At 41.1% G+C, this 25898-nt stretch overlaps 1 protein-coding gene across 6 annotated transcripts in view; it reads left to right on the plus strand.

Moving 5' to 3' along the window:
• pard3ab (par-3 family cell polarity regulator alpha, b) overlaps positions 1-25898 on the plus strand; it is a 581331-nt gene that overhangs the window by 442280 nt on the left and 113153 nt on the right. For all 6 annotated transcript variants that reach the window (XM_061920783.1, XM_061920784.1, XM_061920787.1 and 3 more), the window contains one exon: positions 8645-8908. In XM_061920783.1, coding sequence (XP_061776767.1) covers positions 8645-8908 — 264 coding nt within the window. The remainder of the gene's footprint in view (positions 1-8644; positions 8909-25898) is intronic.

A 25898-nucleotide genomic window follows, 5' to 3' on the forward strand; every position in this document is an offset into this window, starting at 1 on the left:
ACCTAATCCCGTGGCCACCAAACCGGAACCCCTCAGAACATAACAAAATAAAACATGATCACAAGACATGACATTTATACTTGTGTTGATAACACCGATTTGCAACAGTTGATATTCTAGTTTCAAGCATGTTTTACTCAATATAGGTCATCAAATCTCAGCTACAAGCTGTAATATCTTACTTAGATCATTTAGGACCAAAACCTTTTAAACAAGTAAAACACTAACATAAAATCTGCTTAGTGAGAAGAATTATCTTATCAGACAGAAAATAAGCAAATATCACCCCTTATTCAAGATATTTAATCTTACTTAGATTTCAGTTTTTTCAGTGTAAAAGGGAAGTAACAATAAATGGTCATAATGATAACCGGGGGTAAAAGTCCTGACTGTTAATTAAAACGATTAGAAAAACGTGATTGATAACTACACTTTGATAAGCTCATGAACAGACTGCCGCCAACTCGCTGGCTTAATTTCCAACGTGAGTACTTTCAACATTAAAGTTTTTCCCCAATTCGGAAACAACATACCCCAATCTAAACGTACATAAACACATTACTGTCTGAGCAACTAAGCTATTCAGTTGTGCAAGCTGTGCTCTCTCAGAACAAACTGATTGTTCTATACTCGGGGGAATACAAGACGGAGATGTTTTTACACTGCGTTCAGGGACCGCTGAACCCGCCAGAAAACAATCATAGATTTTATACTAGTGAAGTGAAGTGAATTATATTTATATAGCGCTTTTCTCTAGTGACTCAAAGCGCTTTACATAGTGAAACCCAATATCTAAGTTACATTTTAAACCAGTGTGGGTGGCACTGGGAGCAGGTGGGTAAAGTGTCTTGCCCAAGGACACAACGGCAGTGACTACGATGGCAGAAGCGGGAATCGAACCTGCAACCCTCAAGTTACTGGCACTCTATCAACCGAGCTATGCCGCCTACAAACTTTTTATTTAAATAAATCTTAAAATGCTACAGTACAAACGAATATTTGAAACAATATAAGTTTAACCATTAAAACAGATACGGTACTAAGACTAAAACACCAACAGTGGGGTGGTGCAGCTCGTTTGGTAGAGTGACCATGCCAGCAACTTTAGGGTTCCAGGCTCGATCCCTGCTTCTGCCAACCTGGTCACTACCGTTGTGTCCTTGGGCAAGACACTTTGCCCACCTGCTCCCTGTACCACCCACACGGGTGTAACTTAGATATTGGGTTTCACTTTGTAAAAGCACTTTGAGTCAATAGAGAAAAACGCTATATAAATATAGTCCACTTCACAGTGAAGCATACAAGTACCTTTTTAAAAAAAGGTACTTGGTCAAAAGATTTTTGTGTGTACGTGTGCACGTGTCTGAGTACTTTTTGAGCACATTCAACAATACCCTAATGATGATAACTAGAAATGTCCGATAATGGCTTTTGGCCGATATCCGATATTGTCCAACTCTTAATTACTGATACCGATATCAACCGATACCGATATATACAGTCGTGGAATTAACACAATATTATGCCTAATTTTGTTGTGATGCCCCGCTGGATGCATTAAACAATGTAACAAGGTTTTCCAAAATAAATCAACTCAAGTTATGGAAACAAAATGCCAATATTGGCACTGCCATATTTATCATTGAAGTCACAAAGTGAATATATTTTTTTTAACATGCCTCAAAACAGCAGCTTGGAATTTGGGACATGCGTAGGTTGAGGTGGGCAGGGTTGAAGTATGTGGGGGGTTGGGGGGGTAGTAGTGGGTGTATATTGTAGCGTCCTGAAAGAGTTAATGCTGCAAGGGGTTCTAAGTATTTGTTCTGTTGTGTTACGGTGCAGATGTTCTGCCGAAATGTGTTTGTCATTCTTGTTTGTTGCGGGTTCACAATGTGGCGCATATTTGTAACAGTGTTCAAAGTTGTTTATACGAACACCCTTAGTGTGACTTGTATGGCTGTTGACCAAGTATGCGTTTGCATTCACTTATGTGTGTGTAAAAGCTGCGTATATTACGTGACTGTGTAATATGGAGGAAAAGCAGATGTGATGACAGGTTAGAGAGGACGCCAAAGGCAGTGCCATTAAGGCACGCCCCCAATAATGTCTGGGTGGAATTTCTGGAGAATGGTTGGCCCGGGAGATTTTCCGGAGGGGCACTGAAATTCTGGAGTCTCCCGGGAAAATCGGAAGGGTTGGCAAGTATGGTTAAAGGGTTAAACGACTTAGTGTAGACATGGCCTATGTCTAGTAGTCAGCATCTAAATTACATATATTTGCATGATGAGCTCTTATGCACTTCAAAAAGTCAGTGTTCAAAAAAAGGGAAAAAAATACAAAAAATGAGGGTTATTTTATTTGAACTAAGCAAAATTATCTGCCTATAGAACAAGAACATTTGGCTTTTCAAGACTTTCCAAAACAAGTAAAATTAGCTAACCTCAATAAACCCCAAAATATCTTAAAATAAGTATATTTTCATTAATAACAAGTGCACTTTTCTTGATAGAAAAATATATAAGAGACCTTTTTTCTCAATATGTTGAAAATGAAGTAAAGGCTAGTGCCATTATCTTGACATAATGATATGCATTCAGCATTACATTTCGTGAAACCAGCAAACTTTCACTAAAACTTAGTTTATTTTTCTTAATGGAAAGGCAACAAGGCAACCACTGGTTTTTCTCGGGGTCTCCTAGCTGCTCAGGCAAATCATATTGTCTAAAAATGCATTTTCCCATCCATAACATGACATCATCGCGTCAAGTCCGTGCTCTTTCAGTCAATTAGTGTGCAAGGTATATAGATATGCATATATATATATATATATATATATATATATACAGTGGGGCAAAAAAGTATTTAGTCACCCACCGATTGTGCATGTTCTCCCGCTTAAAATGATGACAGAGGTCTGTAATTTTCATCATAGGTACACTTCAACTGTGAGGGACAGAATGTGAAAAAAAAATCCAGGAATTCACATTGTAGGAATTTTAAAGAATTTATTTGTAAATTATGGTGGAAAATAAGTATTTGGTCACTTCAAACAAGGAAGATCTCTGGCTCTCACAGACCTGTAACTTCTTCTTTAAGAAGCTCTTCTGTCCTCCACTCGTTACCTGTATTAGTGGCACTTGTTTGAACTTGTTATCTGTATAAAAGACACCTGCCCACAGCCTCAAACAGTCAGACTCCAAACTCCACTATGGCCAAGACCAAATAGCTGTCGAAGGAAACCAGGAAAATTATTGTTTACCTGCACCAGACTGGGAAGAGTGAATCTACAATAGGCAAGCAGCTTGGTGTGGAAAAAATCAACTGTGGGAGCAATTATTAGAAAATGTAAGACATACAAGACCACTGAAAATCTCCCTCGATCTGGGGCTCCACGCAAGATCTCATCCCGTAGGGTCAAAATGATCATGAGAACGGTGAGCAAAAATCCCAGAACCACACGGGGGGGGGGCTGGTGATTGACCTGCAGACTGCTGGGACCAAAGTAACAAAGGTTACCATCAGTAACACACCATGCCGATAGGGAATTAAATCCTGCAGTGCCTGACTTGTCCCCCTGCTTAAGCCAGTGCATGTAGAGGCCCGTCAGAGAGCAAAATGTCATGTGGTCAGATGAAACCAAAATATAACTTTTTGGTATAAACTCAACTCGTCGTGTTTGGAGGAAGAAGGATACTGATTTGCGTCCCAAGAGGACCGTACCTACTTTGAAGCATGGGGATGGAAACATCATGCTTTGGGGCTGTTTTTCTGCTAAGGGGACAGGAGGATTGATCCGTGTTAAGGAAAGAATGAATGGGGACATGTATCGTGAGATTTTGAGCCAAAACCTCCTTCTATCAGTAAGAGCTTTAAATGGTTGACCAAATACTTATTTTCCACCATAATTTACAAATAAACAAACTGAGATCATTTAGGACCAAAAGACTTAAAACGAGTAAAAGGCTAACATAAAATGTGCTTAGTGAGAAGAATTATCTTATCAGACAGAAAATAAGCAAATATCACCATTATTTGAGATATTTAATCTTACTCAGATTTCAGTTTTAGCAGTGTGTGTCCATCCTGCTTATTCACTATAAAAGCAGATAGATGCCGTCTTACGTCTTATGTGGCCGACGTTATAAACAACCTTCATTCCTCCTCCGTGTTGTCAGCAGCACGCTGCCCCTTTGTTCACGTGTTCTGTTTTTGAAAAGTCCACTTTGCATCCTTTCCCACACACTTGAAGCTGCTTCCTGCCCGGCGGAGAAAGCGCTGACCCCAGCTTTGGAACGGGAAGGTCATGCGTATCCAAACTGGGATGTGTGGTCTTATCTTATCAGCCAGTGTGCTTCTGTACACAAACCAGTAGCTGCCGCTGATGAGGATTGTTCCCCGGATTTTAAAGGCAGAACCCTGCAGGGTCCTGTTTCCCTAATGGGCTTGCAGATAACTGCTGTACTCATTTGACATGGTCACATTGGGAGGATGTTGAGCAGAACATTTTATTTTGGGGGCCCAATGAGCAGTCTCTGTGTTTGAACCCCGAAGGATGATTTTAGCTCGCCATACGCACCCCACCCTACCTCTACTGTCCCAGGTCCCTAAGAAAAACATTGATAATTGGTGGTTGTAAAGCTCTGATAACTGGCATGGATGTAATTATAGGGACTGCTGGCTAGCTCCGCCCACCGCTGGGGGGGGCGGGTCAGCAGATAATGTTGTTTTGATAACATGTGATTTGCTTGACACCAGCAGCGCCCGCTCTAACAACTGGAACGTCGTTTGTGCTATTTGTACTAACAAAAATAGACCTTGCTTTTCAACACACTGCAAAAAGTCAGTGTTCAAAAACAAGAAAAAAAAAATACCGAAATAAGGGGTATTTTATTTGAACTAAGCAAAATGATCTGCCAATAGAACAAGAAAATTCAGCTTGTCAAGACTTTCCAAAAAAAAAGTTAAATTAGCTAACCTCAATGAACCCAAAAATACCTTAAAATAAGTATATTCTAACTAATAACCAGTGCACTTTTCTTGGTAGAAAAAAATTGACCTTTTTGCCCAATATGTTGAAAAATATTCCTAAATTAAGTAAATGCTAGTGCCATTATCTTGACATAACGATATGCGTTTGGCATCATGATTTTTTTTTTTCATGCTTGAAATAGGAAATTATTACTTTAAAAAAGTAGTTTTATACTTGTGAGTGTTGATGACACAGCTTTGCAACACGTGATTTTCTAGTTTCAAGCATGTTTTACTCAATATAGGTCATCAAATCTCAGCAACAAGCTGTAATATCTTACTGAGATCATTTAGGACCAAAACCCTTAAAACAAGTAAAACGATCTAACATAAAATCTGCTTAGTAAAAAGAATGATCTTATTATCTCTATTTAATAATACAACTCTAACATTTGACAACCAAACAATTAAACAAGGCGACACGGTAAAGAATCTGGGTATTATCTTCGACCCAACTCTCTCCTTTGAGGCACACATTAAAAGCGTTACTAAAACGGCCTTCTTTCATCTCCGTAACATCGCTAAAATTCGCTCCATTCTGTCCACTAAAGACGCTGACATCATTATCCATGCGTTTGTTACGTCTCGCCTCGACTACTGTAACGTATTATTTTCGGGTCTCCCCATGTCTAGCATTAAAAGATTACAGTTGGTACAAAATGCGGCTGCTAGACTTTTGACAAGAACAAGAAAGTTTGATCACATTACGCCTGTACTGGCTCACCTGCACTGGCTTCCTGTGCACTTAAGATGTGACTTTAAGGTTTTACTACTTACGTATAAAATACTACACGGTCTAGCTCCATCTTATCTTGCCGATTGTATTGTACCATATGTCCCGGCAAGAAATCTGCGTTCAAAGGACTCCGGCTTATTGGTGATTCCCAAAGCCCAAAAAAAGTCTGCGGGCTATAGAGCATTTTCCGTTCGGGCTCCAGTACTCTGGAATGCCCTCCCGGTAACAGTTCGCGATGCCACCTCAGTAGAAGCATTTAAGTCTCACCTTAAAACTCATTTGTATACTCTAGCCTTTAAATAGACTCCCTTTTTAGACCAGTTGATCTGCCGTTTCTTTTCTTTTTCTTCTATGTCCCACTCTCCCGTGTGGAGGGGGTCCGGTCCGATCCGGTGGCCATGTACTGCTCGCCTGTGTATCGGCTGGGGACATCTCTGCGCTGCTGGTCCGCCTACGCTTGGGATGGTTTCCTGCTGGCTCCGCTGTGAACGGGACTCTCGCTGCTGTGTCTTGGATCCTCTTTGGACTGGACTCTCGCGACTGTGTTGTATCCATTGTGGATTGAACTTTCACAGTATCATGTTAGACCCGCTCAACATCCATTGCTTTCCTCCTCTCTAAGGTTCTCATAGTCATCATTGTCACCGACGTCCCACTGGGTGTGAGTTTTCCTTGCCCTTATGTGGGCCTACCGAGGATGTCGTGGTGGTTTGTGCAGCCCTTTGAGACACTAGTGATTTAGGGCTATATAAGTAAACATTGATTGATTGATTAGAAGGAAAATAAGCAAATGTCACCCTTATGTGAGATATTTCATCCATTTTTTTTTTTTTGTCATGAAAAAGGGACGTTTTTGTCATGAAAAAGGGAGGTTTTTGTGGTTGGTGCACTAATTGTAAGTGTATATTGTGTTTTTTATGTTGATTTAATAAACAAATAAAATAAAATAAAAAACATTTTTTTTTTTTTTAAACAAAAATGAATAAAAAATTCATTTTTATTAATACCAATAATACCCAGTACCGGGCCGCAGCAGAAAAAACTAAGTTTGACTCTATTGGAGATTGACCTGCCAGCAGTTTGAGGTTATAAATTGTATTTATATTAGTGGTGAGTCGATAAGCCTCAGAATACATACAGTATCGAGAGTACAGTAAAAGTACAGTGTATGCCAGGGGTCACCAACCTTTTTGAAACCAAGAGCTACTTCTTGGGTACTGATTAATGCGAAGGGCTACCAGTTTGATACACACTTAAATAAATTGCCAGAAATAGCCAATTTGCTCAATTTACCTTTAATAAATAAATCTATATATATAAAAAATTGGTATTTCTGTCTGTCATTCCGTCGTACATTTTTTTTCCTTTTACGGAAGGTTTTTTGTAGGGAATAAATGATTAATTGAACGGTTTAAAAGACGACAAAACACGAAAAAAAATTAAAATTTAATTTTGAAACATAGTTTATCTTCAATTTCGACTTTTTAGAATTCAACCGAAAAAAAGAGAAAAAGTAGCTAATTTGAATCTTTAAAAAAAAAAAAAAAATTATTCATGCAACATCATTAGTAATTTTTCCTGATCAAGATTAATTTTACAATTTTGATGACATGTTTTAAATAGATTAAAATCCAACCTGCACTTTGTTAGAATACATAACAAATTGGACCAAGCTATATTTCTAACAACGACAAATAATTAGTTTGTCTAGATTTTCGAGAACAAAAATTTTAAAAGAAATTCAAAAGACTTTGAAATAAGATTTAAATTTGATTCTACAGATATTCTAGATTTGCCAGAATATTTTTATTTTAATTTTAATCATAATTAGTTTGAAGAAATATTTCACAAATATTCTTCGTCTAAAAAACAGAAGCTAAAATGAAGAATTAAATTAAATTGTGTTTATTATTCTTTACAATAAAAAAAAAAAAATTACTTGAACAGTGATTTAAATTGTCAGGAAAGAAGAGGAAGGAATTTAAAAGGTAAAAAGGTATATGTGTTTAAAAATCCTAAAATCATTTCTAAGGTTGTATTTTTTCTCTAAAATTGTCTTTCTGAGAGTTACAAGAAGGAAAGTAAAAAAAATAAATGAATTTATCTAAACAAGTGAAGACCAAGTCTTTAAAATATTTTCTTGGATTTTCAAATTCTATTTGAGTTTTGTCTCTCTTAGAATTAAAAAATGTCGAGCAAAGCGAGACCAGTTTGCTAGTAAATACATAAAATTTAAAAAATAGAGGCAGTTGATCTGCCGTTTCTTTTCTTTTTCATCTATGTCCCACTCTCCCTTGTGGAGGGGGTCCGGTCCGATCCGGTGGCCATGTACTGCTTGCCTGTGTATCGGCTGGGGACATCTCTGCACTGCTGATCCGCCTCCGCTTGGGATGGTTTCCTGCTGGCTCCGCTGTGAACGGGACTCTCGCTGCTGTGTTGGATCCGCTTTGGACTGGACTGTTGCGACTGTGTTGGATCCATTGTGGATTGAACTCTCACAGTATCATGTTAGACCCGCTCGACATCCATTGCTTTCCTCCTCTCTAAGGTTCTCATAGTCATCATTGTCACCGACGTCCCACTGGGTCATTATTGTCACCGACGTCCCACTGGGTGTGAGTTTTCCTTGCCCTTATGTGGGCCTACCGAGGATGTCTTGGTGGTTTGTGCAGCCCATTGAGACACTAGTGATTTAGGGCTATATAAGTAAACATTGATTGATTGATTGATTGAGCTCACTGGTAAGTGCTGCTATTTGAGCTATTTTTAGAACTGGCCAGCGGGCGACTCATCTGGTCCTTACCGCGTTGGTGACCCCTGTGGTATACCATGTCTGCCTGATCATCTTCCATGTAACAAACATTTGTTTCTGTCCATTAGGATCCAGGCCAAGACCCGTGAGCTTAGGGAGCGGCAGGCTCGGGAACGGGATTACGCCGAGATTCTAGACGTGAGCCGCTCTCCAGAGAGGTCTTCCGAGGAGGAGCACCCGTACGCCGGCATCAGCCCACTTAACGACGGGCACAGCCGCCCCCAAACCCCCCGCGACAACTACCCTCGCGTCCATCACCAGCACCAGCACTCGGACTCCCTGTACACCCAAGTCAGCAAGGCCCGCATGGAGCGCCCCCCCTCTGCGGACAGGTATGTCTTCTCACGTTAAATGTCTTTCCGTCCGGGGAGGCCGTGACCTTTTCACCTGCGATTGAAAAGCCCAGCCCAGACCAGTCATGGTATTTCAGTAAAAGGTCTCCTCGGCCTCGTCAGCCTGAGGCGCAAAGAGAGCCTTTTGCCGTCGCGGCTGCAGGAGAACGTAATCAAAAATACACAGACTGCCGGTAAATGCCAACACACCTACAAATCAAACAATACGCACTTGTCTGGCAAAGGAATGAAAACATTTAAACCCTTGACTTTTATTCTCGCCCTCCACCTTCAAGCTCTTCATCTGACTCTCCCTGACTGCTTGTCACTCCGACACACATTTGTGGACTTTGTCTGCTCCAAAATCAGCTGCTGTAAACGTAGTTTACTTCTTGTTTCAGGTTCCATTTACTCAACATATACAGTGGGGGAAAAAAAGTATTAAGTCAGCCACCGATTGTGCAAGTTCTCCCACTTAAAATGATGACAGAGGTCTGTAATTTTCTTTATAGGTGCACTTCAACTGTGAGAGACAGAATGTGAAAAAAAAATCCAGGAATTCATATTGTAGGAATTTTAAAGAATTTATTTATAAACTATGTTGGAAAATAAGTATTTGGTCAACCATTCAAAGCTCTCACTGATGGGAGGAGGTTTTGGCTCAAAATCTCACGATACATGGCCCCATTCATTCTTTCCTTAACACGGATCAATCGTCCTGTCCCCTTAGCAGAAAAACAGCCCCAAAGCATGATGTTTCCACCCCCATGCTTTACAGTAGGTGTGGTGTTCTTGGGATGCAACTCAGTATTCTTCTTCCTCCAAACACGACGAGTTGAGTTTATACCAAAATGGATACATGGATGATACAGCATAGGATTGGGAGAATGTCGGTGGTCAGATGAAACCAAAATATAACTTTTTGGTATAAACTCAACTTGTCGTGTTTGGAGGAAGAATAATACTGAGTTGCATCCCAAGAACACCACACCTACTGTGAAGTATGGGGGTGGAAACATCATGCTTTGGGGCTGTTTTTCTGCTAAGGGGACAGGACGATTGATCCGTGTTAAGGAAAGAATGAATGGGGCCATTTATCGTGAGATTTTGAGCCAAAACCTCCTTCCATCATTGAGAGCTTTCAATGGTTGACGAAACACAATATTTTCCACCTTCATTTACAAATAAATTCATTAAAATTCCTACAATGTGAATTCCTAGATTTTTTTTTTCACATTCTGTCTCTCACATTTGAAGTGTACCTATGATGAAAATTACAGACCTCTGTCGTCATTTTAAGTGGGAGAACTTGCACAATCGGTGGTTGACTAAATACTTTTTTGCCTCACTGTATATATAGACAAATGAATTTGTCTGACAATAGAGCTTTTATTACTATCGTTATTTTGTGATAATGAATTCGAGCTGTGTCCTACAAATTTGACAGCAACGCAATGAATGTCCATGCTGACGAGCTTGCAACTAACGTCCCTCCACAGTGTAAAGCTCTCAGTCCGCAATCCTTGGCTCAATTGCGGCACATAAACTATGTTTCTTACAAATATCATCACTTTTGGACCAGGGAACAAGGAAAAGCTAAACATGCTACACTGCACACCGCAGGGGGTGGGTGGTTGTAAGGAACAGTGTAATTTGGCCTGTCGCCACCAGCACGTCTCCATCTCATCGCTGCCACCACAACCTGGGGGGCAATGTACTACAGACTAAGGTAAAGTAGGCCAGCTTTGTCACATGATACGATACATATCTCAATATTTTTTTTGTAAAGTAAAAACAAAATAGTCTTCGCAACCTGAGATACTAAGTATGTCATTGTTTTGACTTAGTAAATATTGACGTACTAAGACAAAATAATGACAAAGTCAAATTAATGACTTACTGTAAATAAGCGTTTGCAATAAGCGTTTGGAAAAAAAAGAGTTAAAAGTGGGGCCAAATGCTGACATATGCTCAACTCATCATTTATTACAGCATTTGGAAAGCCTGTAGTTGATTTTTATTATGTAAATATTATATTTTTATCAACATGTGATAGCAGGGACCCTGCCATTCAAAACTAGGCTGCTACATTACTAATGATTAATGTAACTATAGCTGAAAAAAATAGTACAATACCAATAGGAGAGACTATACATCCCTGAACACCATGGAGTTCATGTAGGCTTTATATGATGCAGTTACATTATTATATCAACTCTCAGAGACAGAAACTCCTCATTTAACATAATGTCCTCTTTTGCTGCTTCAACACAGCTCAATCAACACAGAAAAAGGTAAAGTGAAATAACTTTGTTATTTTAGGTCAATAATGCTTGTCTTTCTCTCAGACGGACAGGGCTTTGCTGTCGGTAACACACACACTCACACGTACGCACACACACACCGCAAAATGAGCTAACGTTATTCTAAAAGCTAATTAACATTTACCTCAAGGACTGCGAGCGAGCTGAGCTGACGCTTATATTTCTAAAACGTCAACGGGTTCATAGCGATGTTACTAGTAGTTGACAGGGAGGTGTTTATTATCATTTGGGGAGAGCCCACTGCATTATGCTCACCTGCTAAACAACTTTCTGCTGACTCCACTGTCTGTCCTTTCTGCCTGTGCTGTGAGCATTGACTTCACGCGCTCTGAATACGCACTGCTGATTGGCTGTTACCGCTCTGCGTGTAACCAATCAGATGGTTCTGTGGGTGGGACAATGCTGGGTGCTGCAGAGACATACTGACAGAGGCAGAACTAAGCCGAGTAGCTTGTTAAGACTTTAGTTTAGGCGGTTGCACTTTCTTGTTAAGGCGGCCGCCTTAGAAAACAAGGCGCTGCATGAAACCCTGGCTTTGCAACGTAAACCGTGGTGGGCGGATCGATATATCGGATCGACAGTGTCCAGAGTACAGTAAAAGTACATTGTATACCATGTCTGCCTGATAATCTTCCATGTAACAAACACTATTGGGATACTGTTGGATCAATATAGTGATTCAGTGTTGTTGTTGTTTACAAACTCAGGAAATAAGTCCCTGGACACAAGAAGACTATACGAACAAAAAACAAAGGATTGAAATTAGAGCCAATTCAGTAGCATACCTATGAAGGGTCTCATTCATCCAGGTTGTTATCATCTCAGGGCGTTCAATCGTAACTGGACCGTTTGGTTTGTCTTGGAAGACGTTTCGCCGCTCATCCAAGTAGGCTTCATCAGTTAGTGCTCAGAGATTAAGAGTGGTTAGATCTAGTCCAAACGCTTGGTGCCAAAACCCCAAATATGTATACTCCAAAAACCAGGAGGGTGTGCCTGGGCAAAGATGGTTTCGCCCTATTGAGAACTGTTTTAATGCAAACGAGCAATCCTAACGTCTGTCGTTGAAGTGTAAATTCCCCTCGTTAGCATTGAGGTATTTTGTGGCAGAACGATCGCTGTGGATCGACTTACTACCAGTCCAAAATAGTCGGAATCCCCCGCGTAAGCATTCTATTCAGCTGTAATGTGACCAGAATGTTTCTAACTTCTGTTATTTGTTGGAGGCTAATTGCAGAGTTTATAAGGAATGGTTGAAAGGACAGTGTTGTATGTAGGAGGCAGGTGGTGTCTCAGACCACCTGGACCACGATGGAAACAAGCCTTTTGGCTTTTTGTGCCATCCATTTGCCTTTTTAAAGCATTACATGGATTCAATCAATCAATCAAACAATGTTTACTTATATAGCCCTAAATCACTAGTGTCTCAAAGGGCTGCACAAACCACTACGACATCCTCGGTAGGCCCACATAAGGGCAAGGAAAACTCACACCCAGTGGGACGTCGGTGACAATGACTATGAGAACATGATACTGTGATACTGATGATACTGATGACTATGAGAACATATGAGAACATGATACTGTGAAAGATCAATCCATAATGGATCCAACACAGTCGCGAGAGTCCAGTCCAAAGCGGATCCAACACAGCAGCGAGAGTCCCGTTCACAGCGGAGCCAGCAGGAAACCATCCCAAGCGGAGGCTGATCAGCAGCGCAGAGATGTCCCCAGCCGATACACAGGCGAGCAGTACATTGCCACCGGATCGGACCGGACTCCCTCCACAAAGGAGAGTGGGACATAGAAGAAAAAGAAAAGAAACGGCAGATCAACTGGTCTAAAAAGGGAGTCTATTTAAAGGCTAGAGTATACAAATTAGTTTTAAGGTGAGACTTAAATGCTTCTACCGAGGTAGCATCTCGATTCAATTCTTTAAAATGTCAATAAACTTCTCAATCAATCAATTAATCAATCAAACCACCTCTGTTCAGGGATGGGTTTTCAACGTTGACACAGGTGGCTTCCCTCACTCCTCTTTTGTACCATATGTCCTTCCTGTCCGGAATCTGTATATTTCTGTCCTCAAATGAGTGCTGTTTCTCCCTGAGGTGCAGGTAGTATATGGTTTTCGTAAAAAAAGCACCACCTGTATGGCTATACTCGACCTCTTGGAAAGACTCAATGACTATCGAAGAAGGAGAATGCGGTATTGGTATTTTTTCCAATCTGTCAAAGGCCTTTGGCACAATAGACTTTGAGATCTTACTTTATAAGCTATACCACTGTGGGGTCAGAGGGGTACCTCTCGATTGGTAAGTTCTTTAAGATGTCAATAAACTTCTCAATCAATCAATCAAAACTCCTCTGTTCAGGGATGGTTTTTCAACTTTGACACAGGTGGCTTCCCTCACTCCTCTTTTGTACCATCTGTCCTTCCTGTCCGGAATCTGTACATTTTTGTCCTCAAATGAGGGCTGTTCCTCCCTGAGGTGCAGGTAATATATGTTTTTTGTAAAAAAAGCACCACCTGTATGGCTATACTCGACCTCTTGGGAAGAATCAATGACTGCACTGCAAAAAGTCAGTGTTCAAAAGCAAGAAAAAAAATACAAAATTGAGGGGTATTTTACTTGAACTAAGCAAAATGATCTGCCAATAGAACAAGAACATTTGGCTTGTCAAGACTTTCCAAAACAAGTAAAACTTGCTAACCTCATTGAACCCAAAATAAGTTTATTCTCACTAATAACAAGTGCACTTTTCTTGGTAGAAATAAAAGACCGTTTTGCCCGATATGTTGAAAAATATTCTTAAATTAAGTAAATGCTAGTGCCATTATCTTGACATAATGATATGCGCTCCGCATCATGATTTTTTTTTTCAAGCTTGAAGTAAGAAGTTATTACTTTAAAAAAAAAGTAGTTTTATTGTCGTAGCGGGGGATATGATGTGGTTTGTTTTCCCGAAATGTAAAGGAAGGTGACAGGACATGGGGTGAAGGTAAAGACATCTTTACTCTATTAATATAAAAAAAAGTGCAAACAAAGGGCGCGCACAAGGCGGAGAACAAACTTGGCTGAGAAAACAAAATCTAGCACAAAGGCCAAATATGGGCATACAAACGAAAGACACTAACTATGGCATTAATAAACAAAAACTTACTTGCGGTGACGTGAGCATGGCAGCATGAACTATGACATGAAACAGGCCTGAAACAGAGTGGTCATAAACAAGGTAATGACGCCAGAATGACCAACTGAAAAACCAGGCTTGAATAATAATGACATGATTAAAACAGGTGCGTGAATCCAACACGTGAGACGGGTGAAACTAATGGGTCGCCATGGTGACAAAACAAGGGGGTGAAAAAACAGGAAGTAATGGAGTCCTGAAGTAACAGAACATAACAAAATAAAACATGATCACAAGACATGACATTTATACTTGTGAGTGTTGATGACAGATTTGGAACAGTTGATATTCTAGTTTCAAGCATGTTTTACTCAATATAGGTCATCAAATCTCAGCTACAAGCTGTAATATCTTCCTGAGATCATTCAGGACCAAAACCCTTAAAACAAGTAAAACACTCTAACATAAAATCTGCTTAGTGAGAAGAATTATCTTATCAGACAGAAAATAAGCAAATATCACCCTTATTTGAGATATTTAATCTTACTTAGATTTCAGTTTTTGCAGTGTGTATTGAAGAAGGGGAATGTGGTATTGGTATTTTTTCGTATCTGTCGAAGGCCTTTGACACAATAGACTTTGAGATCTTACTGTATAAAAGCTATACCACTATGTAATAGTGGTATAGCGCCGCCCTGGTTCCGTACTTACCTATTCGGAAGGCAGCAATGTGTATGCATCAATGATCACAACTCACCCTGTACGACCACAAATCATGGGGTTCCCCAGGGATCCATCTTGGGGCCTCTCCTTTTCACCCTATGGATAAATGATTCCGTAAACTCCTCCGAATATTTTCATAAAATAGTGAAGTGAAGTGAACTATATTTATATAGCGCTTTTTCTCTAGTGACTCAAAGCGCTTTACATAGTGAAACCCAATATCTAAGTTACATTCAAACCAGTGTGGGTGGCACTGGGAGCAGGTGGGTAAAGTGTCTTGCCCAAGGACACAACGGCAGTGACTAGGATGGTGGAAGCGGGAATCGAACCTGCAACCCTCAAGTTGCTGGCATGGCCACTCTACCAACCGAGCTAAACCGCCCCAGTTTAATTTTTGCTGACGATGCAAATTTGTTTACCTCACACAGGACCCTACTCGATCTACAGGAAACTGTCAATTCAGAACTTGTGAAAGTGGATTCCTGGTTCAAATGCAATAAGTTCTCACTTAATGTTAGTAAAACACATTTTATTTTATTTTGTGTTTGTCATATCGCGTTTTGGGCTTCACGGTGGGAGAGGGGTTAGTGCGTCTGCCTCACAATACGAAGTTCCTGCAGTCCTGGGTTCAAATCCAGGCTCGGGATCTTTCTGTGTGGAGTTTGCATGTTCTCCCCGTGAATGCGTGGGTTCCCTCCGGGTACTCCGGCTTCCTCCCACCTCCAAAGACATGCACCTGGGGATAGGTTGATTGGCAACACTAAATGGTCCCTAGTGTGTGAATGTGAGTGTGAATGTTGTCTGTCTATCTGTGTTGGCCCTGTGATGAGGTGGCGACTTGTCCAGGGTGTACCCTGCCTTCCGCTCGATTGTAGCTGAGATAGGCGCCAGCGCCCCCCGCGACCCCAAAAGGGAATAAGCGGTAGAAAATGGATGGATGGATGTGCTTGCCACCATGTTTCAGCATTCCATGCATATACTGACCTCTGGGGGACCCTTTCACTTACCACCATCCTTATGATGCATATTCACTACTGCACTGCAAAAAGTCAGTGTTCAAAAACGAGAAACAAAAATAAGGGGTGTTTTATTTGAACTAAGCAAAATTATCTGCCAATAGAACAAACAACTTTGGCTTGTCAAGACTTTCCAAAACAAGTAAAATTAGCTAACCTCAGTGAGCCCCAAAATACCTTAAAATAAGTATATTCTCACTAATAACAAGTGTACTACTATATGAGTACCTATTTTCTATTGTTTCATTGAAAATAAAACAGGAAAGTCCCTTTGGCTGTCATGTCAAAGTCATGATTATATATATATATATATATACATATATATATATATATATATATATATATATATATATATATATATATATATATATATATATATATATATATATATATGTCAAGGGGTGGAAAATGGTTGGATGGATAGATATATACATATATACACACACACACACCACACAATATATATATATATATGTATATATACATATATATATGTATGTATATATATATATATATATATATATATATATATATATATATATATATATATATATATATATATATATATATATATATATCATGCTAGACCCGCTCGACATCCATTGCTTTCCTCCTCTCCAAGGTTCTCATAGTCATCATTGTCACCGACGTCCCACTGGGTGGGAGTTTTCTTTGCCCTTATGTGGGCCTACCGAGGATGTTGTAGTGGTTTGTGCAGCCCTTTGAGACACTAGTGATTCAGGGCTATATAAGTAAACATTGATTGATTGATTGATTGATGATTTTTTTTATTTCATGCTTGAAATAAGAAAAGATTACTTTAAAAAAGTAGTTTTACACTTGTGAGTGTTAATGACACTCACAGCTTTCAAGCATGTTTTACTCGTCTGGGTCATCAAATCTCAGCAGCAAGCTGTAAAATCTTACTGAGATAATTTAGGACCAAAACCCTTAAAACAAATAAAACACTCTAACATAAAATCTGCTTAGTGAGAAGAATTATCTTATCAGACAGAAAATAAGCAAATATCATCGTTATTTGAGATATTTAATCTTACTTAGATTTCCGTTTTTGCAGTGTACTGGTTGGTTAAAAAAAACTTTCATGAAGTTTGGTTCTTTTATGAATTTATTATGGGTCTACTGAAAATGTGACCAAATCTGCCGGGTCAAAAGTATACATACAGCAATGTTATTATTTGGTTACATGTCCTTTGGCAAGTTTCACTACAATAAGGCGCGTTTGGTAGCCGTCCTCAAGCTTCTGGTTGAATGTTTGACCACTCTTCTTGACAAAATTGGTGCAGTTCAGCTAAATTTGTTGGTTTTCTGACATGGACTTGTTTCTTCAGCATTGTCCAGGCATTTGGGAGGGCCATTTCAAAACCTTATTTCTAGCCTGATTTAGTCATTCCTTAATCACTTTTGACATATCTTTGGGGTCATTGTCTTGTTGGAACACCCAACTGCGCCCAAGACCCAACCTCCGGGCTGATGATTTTAGGTTGTTCTGAAAAATTTGGTGGTAATCCTTTTGCATCGTCCCATTCACTTTCTGTAAAGCAACAGTTCCATTGGCGGCAAGACTGGCCCAGAGCATAATACTACTACCACCACCATGCTTGACAGTAGGGATGGTATTCCTGGGATTAAAGGCCTCACCTTTTATCTCCAAACATGTTGCTTGGTATTGTGGCTAAACAGCTCAATTTTTGTTTCATCTGACACCGCATGGACAAATATAAGACCTTCTGGAGGAAAGTTCCGTGGTCACAAAAAAATAGGAGTTGTAGAAACTATTGGAGACTCAAGACAGCTGCAATTAGGGGCCTTGGTAACCTGTTTTGAAAGTCTTATTTTATCATTTACATACAAGATAATCTTATCGTGATATATATCGTTCTCAGAGGAGACTGCAAAATAGATTTTAGTCCATATTGCCCATTCCTACCCTGCAATAAAAAGTCCATGTCATTCAGGGGGGCAAGCTCATGAACTAAATCATCAGCATTCATTCAGCCGGTGAGTAAAAGTGATTGCGTGCGCAATAAAAATACCGTGCCTGTCGCACAAACTCAGAAGATATTTTATATATAGCGGGAGAGAGCGAGAGCGCCTGACAGGTCACATATGGGAACCTTTCACCGTGGGTGTCTTTGTTATGATGGGGATCGAATGGCAGCACTGCCTGAAATCACAGCTTTAAAAGTGGAGATGTGATACATGCAATAATAACATTGTCTTACATTGTTGGGTATTGTCGTATGTTGTTGCACAGTTAGCAAGCTTTTCAAGTCCAAGATCCTTGGTCTCAACCAAATATTAAAGTAAAATCTGACCCTGCATCAAGTGTGTGTGTGTGTGTGTGTGTGCGTGCGTGCGTGCGTGCGTGTAATATATACATAAATATATACTGTGTGTATATACATATATACAGTATACTGTGTATATATATACATATACATACTGTGTGTATATATATGTATACTGTGTATACATGTGTATATATATATATATATATATATACAACATGTATATATACTATATTTGTATACTGTATATATGTATATATACCCTGTATATATATATATATATATACATACAGTACACACATACTATATACTGTATACATATGTGTGTTTATATACAGTATATATAGTGTGTTTATATATGTATACTGTATATATGTATGTATGTGTATACAGTGGGGAAAAAAAGAAGTATTTAGTCAGCCACCGATTGTGCAAGTTCTCCCACTTAAAATGATGACAGAGGTCTGTAATTTTCATCATAGGTACACTTCAATTATGAAAGAAAGATTGTGAAAAAAAAATCCAGGAATTCACATTGTAGGAATTTTAAATAATTTATTTGTAAATTATGGTGGAAAATAAGTATTTGGTCAACCATTCAAAGCTCTCACTGATGGAAGGAGGTTTTGCCTCAAAATCTCACGATACACGGCCCCATTCATTCTTTCCTTAACACGGATCAATCGTCCTGTCCCCTTAGCAGAAAAACAGCCCCAAAGCATGATGTTTCCACCCCATGCTTCACAGTAGGTGTGGTGTTCTTGGGATGTAACTCAGTATTTTTCTTCCTCCAAACACGACGAGTTGAGTTTATACCAAAAAGTTCTATTTTGGTTTCATCCGACCACATGGCATTCTCCCAATCCTCTGCTGTAGAATGACATGTGGTCGGATGAAACCAAAATATAACTCGCAGCACTCCACTAGCATCACAGCTAATGTGACCCATGTCGCTACCTCTCATTCCAGAGCGTATGATGCAACAGTATGTGACGTATGTAAGAAGGTGCGCTTGTCTGTGAGAAGGAGAGATACGAAGGACTGAGAAGAGCCTGTAATGGAATGCCCACAGCTAAAAGCAACTGTGTGAGAACGTATACTTAAATAAGAACTGGTGTGGAGCGATCGCATACAGTCCCTCCATGACTCAGCCGTAATGAGCACTTGCATGCATCTCTTGCAAACATGAGGGTTACCTACTCAGTGGCCTACTGGTTAGAGCAGGGGTCAGCAACCTTTACCCACTCAAAGAGGTAGCACCAAACCCCCACTCCGTGCGTCGGTTGAGGTGGGCGGGTTTGAAGGCGCGGGGGTGTATAAATGAGCCTGGATGAGTCATGGATGCACGAGATTCTGGGTAATTGTTATGTTGTGTTTATAATGTGTTACTGTGAGGATGTTCTCCCGAAATGTGTTTGTCATTCTTGCTTGGTGTGGGTTCACAGTGTGGCGCATATTAGTAAGATTGTTAAAGTTGTTTATATCACAACCTTCAGTGTAACTTATATCACCCAGTATGCCTTGCAATCTCGTACGTGTGACGATAGAAGCAGCGAAATGCATGCTTCCGGCCGGCACGCAGATAGCATAGCATAGCATGGCGTAAAGGCGGGCGCGATGGCATGCTGTAGAGGACGTTAAAAGTAAATCCATCACGGCACGCCCTCAATATTGTAGTCCGAGTGAAAATCGGAGAATGTTGACCCCGGGTGATGTCCGGGAGAGGCACCGAAATCTGGAATCCCCCCGTAACAATTGGGGGGGTCGGTGATTATGCAGCTGAGCCAAATCAGAGTGGCCAAAGAGCCGCGGGTTGCCGACCCCTCGGTTAGAGTGTCCGCCCTGAGATCGGTAGGTTGTAAGTTCAAACCCCGGCCGAGTCATACCAAAGACTATAAAAATGGGACCCGTTACCTCCCTGTTTGGCACTCAGATTCAAGGGTTGGAATTGTGGGTCAAATGACCTCAAATGATTCCAGGGCGCGGCACCACTGCTCCCCTCACCTCCCAGGGGGTGATCAAGGTGATGGGTCAAATGCAGAGGACAAATTTCACCACACCTGGTGTGTACGTGACAATCATTGGTACTTTAACTGTAGACAGGGTTGCTTTTCATTGTAATCTACCCATCAGAAGACAAAATAGCGTTTCAATGTTGTGTTGCAACAATCATAATATTGTCTGTTAAATGTCAGCGTTTGCACAACTCGTTGTCTAATACTAACTTTGTGACTGTCACAAGATTTGTTTGTTGATCCGTAATCTATCAAAGACATCAGAGTGCGTCTTTGTCTGTCTCTAAGAAGCACGTCAGAACAAGAACTGTTTTGTCCGAGCCCAGGCTAAAAAGAAAAAAAATTAGAAAAAGTTTTTATAGTTTGTGAAAAAGAGCATTTATTTAGTTAACGGCTCTTAGCAGAGTGTCGCTCTGCCAGCCACCATGTGCTGATCACGAGGAAATGGGCTGTTAACCTCGCCAATGCCACTTCCTCGCACAGCTCGCTGACCCGCGACGCCACAATGCGTCCCAAATGAGGAGACCAGAATCATGAAACCTCCCCCTGTGGTCTCTAAACTCCCTTAAGTTCTCCCTTAAAAGCCTCAGTCGCCTCCTCGGCTTTTCGTCGACGGGAAGCGGAACTGAAACAACAAGCAGCTGCACAAATATCTGCAGAATTCAGCGTTAATAAGGATATTGGTTCTGCTAAAGGAGCTTATTTCAGCGGTCCAGGATGGACCGCTCGTCGGGACCCAGGATGGACCGCTCGCCTGTATCGGTTGGGGACATCTTTACGCTGCTGATCCGCTTGAGATGGTTTCCTGTGGACGGGACTCTCGCTTCTGTCTTGGAGCCACTATGGATTGAACTTTCACAGTATCATGTTAGACCCGCTCGACATCCATTGCTTTCGGTCCCCTAGAGGGGGGGGGTTGCCCACATCTGAGGTCCTCTCCAAGGTTTCTCATAGTCAGCATTGTCACTGGCGTCCCACTGGATGTGAATTCTCCCTGCCCACTGGGTGTGAGTTTTCCTTGCCCTTTTGTGGGTTCTTCCGAGGATGTTGTAGTCGTAATCAATCAATCAATCAATGTTTATTTATATAGCCCCAAATCACAAATGTCTCAAAGGACTGCACAAATCATTACGACTACAACATCCTCGGAAGAACCCACAAAAGGGCAAGGAAAACTCACACCCAGTGGGCAGGGAGAATTCACATTCAGTGGGACGCCAGTGACAATGCTGACTATGAGAAACCTTGGAGAGGACCTCAGATGTGGGCAACCCCCCCCCTCTAGGGGACCGAAAGCAATGGATGTCGAGCGGGTCTAACATGATACTGTGAAAGTTCAATCCATAGTGGCTCCAAGACAGCAGTGAGAGTCCCGTCCACAGGAAACCATCTCGAGCGGATCAGCAGCGTAGAGATGTCCCCAACCGATACAGGCGAGCGGTCCATCCTGGGTCCCGACGAGCGGTCCATCCTGGGTCTCGACTCTGGACAGCCAGTACTTCATCCATGGTCATCGGACCGGACCCCCTCCACAAGGGAGGGGGGGACATAGGAGAAAGAAAAGAAGCGGCAGATCAACTGGTCTAAAAAGGAGGTCTATTTAAAGGCTAGAGTATACAGATGAGTTTTAAGATGAGACTTAAATGCTTCTACTGAGGTAGCATCTCGAACTGTTACCGGGAGGGCATTCCAGAGTACTGGAGCCCGAACGGAAAACGCTCTATAGCCCGCAGACTTTTTTTGAGCTCTAGGAATCACTAATAAGCCGGAGTCTTTTGAACGCAGATTTCTTGCCGGGACATACGGTACAATACAATCGGCAAGATAGGCTGGAGCTAGACCGTGTAGTATTTTATACGTAAGTAGTAAAACCTTAAAGTCACATCTTAAGTGCACAGGAAGCCAGTGCAGGTGAGCCAGTACAGGCGTAATATGATCAAACTTTCTTGTTCTTGTCAAAAGTCTAGCAGCCGCATTTTGTACCAACTGTAATCTTTTAATGCTAGACATTGGGAGACCCGAAAATAATACGTTACAGTAATCGAGACGAGACGTAACAAACGCATGGATAATGATCTCGGCGTCTTTAGTGGACAAAATGGAGCGAATTTTAGCGATATTACGGAGATGAAAGAAGGCCGTTTTAGTAACGCTTTTAATGTGTGACTCAAAGGAGAGAGTTGGGTCGAAGATAATACCCAGATTTTTTACAGAGTCACCTTGTTTTATTATTTGGTTGTCAAATGTTAAAGTTGTATTATTAAATAGAGGTCGGTGTCTAGCAGGACCGATAATCAGCATTTCCGTTTTTTGGGCATTAAGTTGCAAAAAGTTAGCGGACATCCATTGTTTAATTTCATTAAGACACGCTTCCAACTGACTACAGTCCGGCGTGTTGGTCAGCTTTAGGGGCATGTAAAGTTGGGTGTCATCAGCATAACAGTGAAAGCTAATACCGTATTTGCGTATGACGTCACCTAGCGGCAGCATGTAGATGCTGAAGAGTACAGGGCCAAGGACCGAACCCTGGGGAACTCCACACGTTACCTTAACATAGTCCGAGGTCACACTGTTATAGGAGACGCACTGCATCCTATCAGTAAGATAAGAGTTAAACCATGACAGGGCTGAGTCTGAAATACCAATTCGTATTTTGATACGCTCTAATAAAATATTATGATCGACGGTATCGAAAGCAGCGCTAAGATCGAGGAGCAGCAACATAGATGACGCATCAGAGTCCATCGTTAGCAATAGATCATTAGTCAGTTTTGCGAGGGCTGTCTCAGTCGAGTGATTTGCCCTGAAACCGGATTGAAAGGTTTCACATAGATTGTTAAACGCTAAGTGCTCATTTAGCTGCTCTGCAACAATTTTTTCGAGGATTTTCGAAATAAAGGGAAGGTGAGACACCGGTCGGTAGTTTACCATGAGGTCTGGATCGAGGTTAGGTCTTTTAAGGAGAGGATGAATAACCGCTTTTTTGAATGCAACGGGAACAGTGCCCGAGGAAAGTGATAAGTTTATAATATTTAGCACTGATGGACCTAATAATACAAAAAGCTCCTTGATAAGTTTCCCAGGAAGTGGGTCAAGTAAACATGTTGTTTGTTTTATTCCATTTACACGTTGTAACAATCCTTCTAATGTTATTTCATCTAATGTTATTTCATCAAAACGTAATAATTTGTGCAGTCCTTTGAGACATTTGTGATTTGGGGCTATATAAATAAACATTGATTGATTGATTGATTTTGCCGCAGAGGTGAAGAAACGAGAACATTCCACAGCTTCCTGTTGAGAAGCTGGAGTGACATCTTATTGGACATGACTTCATCACAACACATACAGCATTCAATGTCCTGACTATATTTGAAGGCAGTTCTCGTATAAATGACTACTGTACAAAAATGAAAAATCAATCAATGACAATGTTTATTTATATAGCCCTTAATCACAAGTGTCTCAAAGGGCTGCACAAGCCACAACAACATCCTGTGTTCTGATCCCACATCAGGGCAAGGAAAAACTCAACCCAGTGGGATGACAATGAGAACCCCCCCTCCCCCAGGGCGACCGATGCAATGAACGTTGAGTGGATCTAGCATAATATTGTGAAAGTCCAGTCCATAGTGGATCTAACATAATAGTGAGAGTCCAAGCCATAGTGGGGCCAGCAGGAGACCATCCCAAGCGGAGACAGGTCAGCAGTGCAGAGACGTCCCAGGTGAGTGGTCCACCCCGGTTCCCGACTCTGGACAGCCAGTACTTCATCCATGGCCACCGGACCTGTGCCCCCCCTTCCACAAGGGCGGTATAGCTCGGTTGGTAGGGTGGCCGTGCCAGCAACTTGAGGGTTGCAGGTTCGATTCCCGCTTCCACCATCCTAGTCACTGCCGTTGTGTCCTTTGGCAAGACACTTTACCCACCTGCTCCCAGTGCCACCCACACTGGTTTGAAGGTAACTATGTAAAGCACTTTGAGTCTTTGGAGAAAAGCGCTGTATAAATATAATTCCCTTCACTTCACTTCACAAGGGAGAGAGAGGCAGAAAAGAAAACAAACGGCAGATCAACTGGTCCAAAAGGAGGGGTCTATTTAAAGGCTAGAGTATACAAATGAGTTTTAAGATTGGACTTGGGGACATCTCTGCGCTGCTGACCCGTCTCTGCTCGGGATGGTTTCCTGCTGGCCCCACTATGGACTGGACTTTCACTATTATGTTAGAGCCACTATGGACTGGACTTCCACAATATTATGTCAGGCCCACTCAACGTCCATTGCATCCGGTCTCTCCTAGAAGGGGGGAGGTCACCCACATGTGCGGTCTTCTCCAAAATTTCTTATAGTGATTCTCATCGACGTCCCACTGGTTTGTGAGTTTTTCCTTGCCCATATGTGGGGGCTGAACCGCGGATGTCGTTCTGGCTTGTGCAGCCCTTTGAGACACTTGTGATTTAGGGCTATATAAAAAAACAGATTTTTTTATTTATTGACTTAAATGCTTCTACTGAGGTAGAATCTCTTAACTGTTACCGGGAGGGCATTCTAGAGTACTGGAGCCCGAGAAAACGCTCTATAGCCTGCAGACTTTTTTTGGGCTCTGGGAATCACTAATAAGCCGGAGTTCTTTGAACGCAGATTTCAGTACAATACAATCGGCAAGATAGGATGGAGCTAGACCGTGTAGTATTTTATACTTAAGTAGTAAAACCTTAAAGCCAGTGCATGTGAGCCAGTATAGGCGTAATATGATCAAACTTTCTTGTTCTTGTCAAAAGTCAGGCAGCCGCATTTTGTAGCAACTGTAATCTTTTAATGCAAGACATAGGGAGACCCGAATATAATAAAAACAATAAAACTAATTACGTGCCCGCGGTGGAATCAGAAGTCAAGGTGACAGATATTTTATTTTTGGCTAGGTAAAATATTTCATATGAAAGGGATTTATATGAACACATAAAGCTTGGAATAGTTTGTTGTTTCTAATAATATCTACTTCAGAACTGCATTTGCATGAAATACATTGTTTTTCGGTCAAAATTGAAATACATGAATCAAGAAAGATGGAATTCCTTATTGATGCATATTACAGATGTGCTTTATGTGTGCGATAAATGCTTTAAAATGTAATATCGGAAATGATCGGAACAGGTTTTTAAAAAAGCAGTCACATAATATCTACGGCTCTTCACACACACAAGTGAATGCGCGCATACTTGGTCAACAACCATACAGGTCACACTGAGGGTGGCCGTATAAACAACGTTAACACTGTTACAAATATGTGCCACACTGTGAACCCACACCAAACAAGAATGACAAACACATTTCGGGAGAACATCCGCACCGCAACACAACAGAACAAACACCCAGCAACCCTTGCAGCACTAACTCTTCCGGGAGACTACAATGGACACACCCCGCCACCACCAAACCCCCCGCCCACATCCCAGGAATTTGGAGGA

Source organism: Nerophis ophidion, linkage group LG14, assembly GCF_033978795.1.
Source record: "Nerophis ophidion isolate RoL-2023_Sa linkage group LG14, RoL_Noph_v1.0, whole genome shotgun sequence".
Classification (NCBI taxonomy): domain Eukaryota; kingdom Metazoa; phylum Chordata; class Actinopteri; order Syngnathiformes; family Syngnathidae; genus Nerophis; species Nerophis ophidion.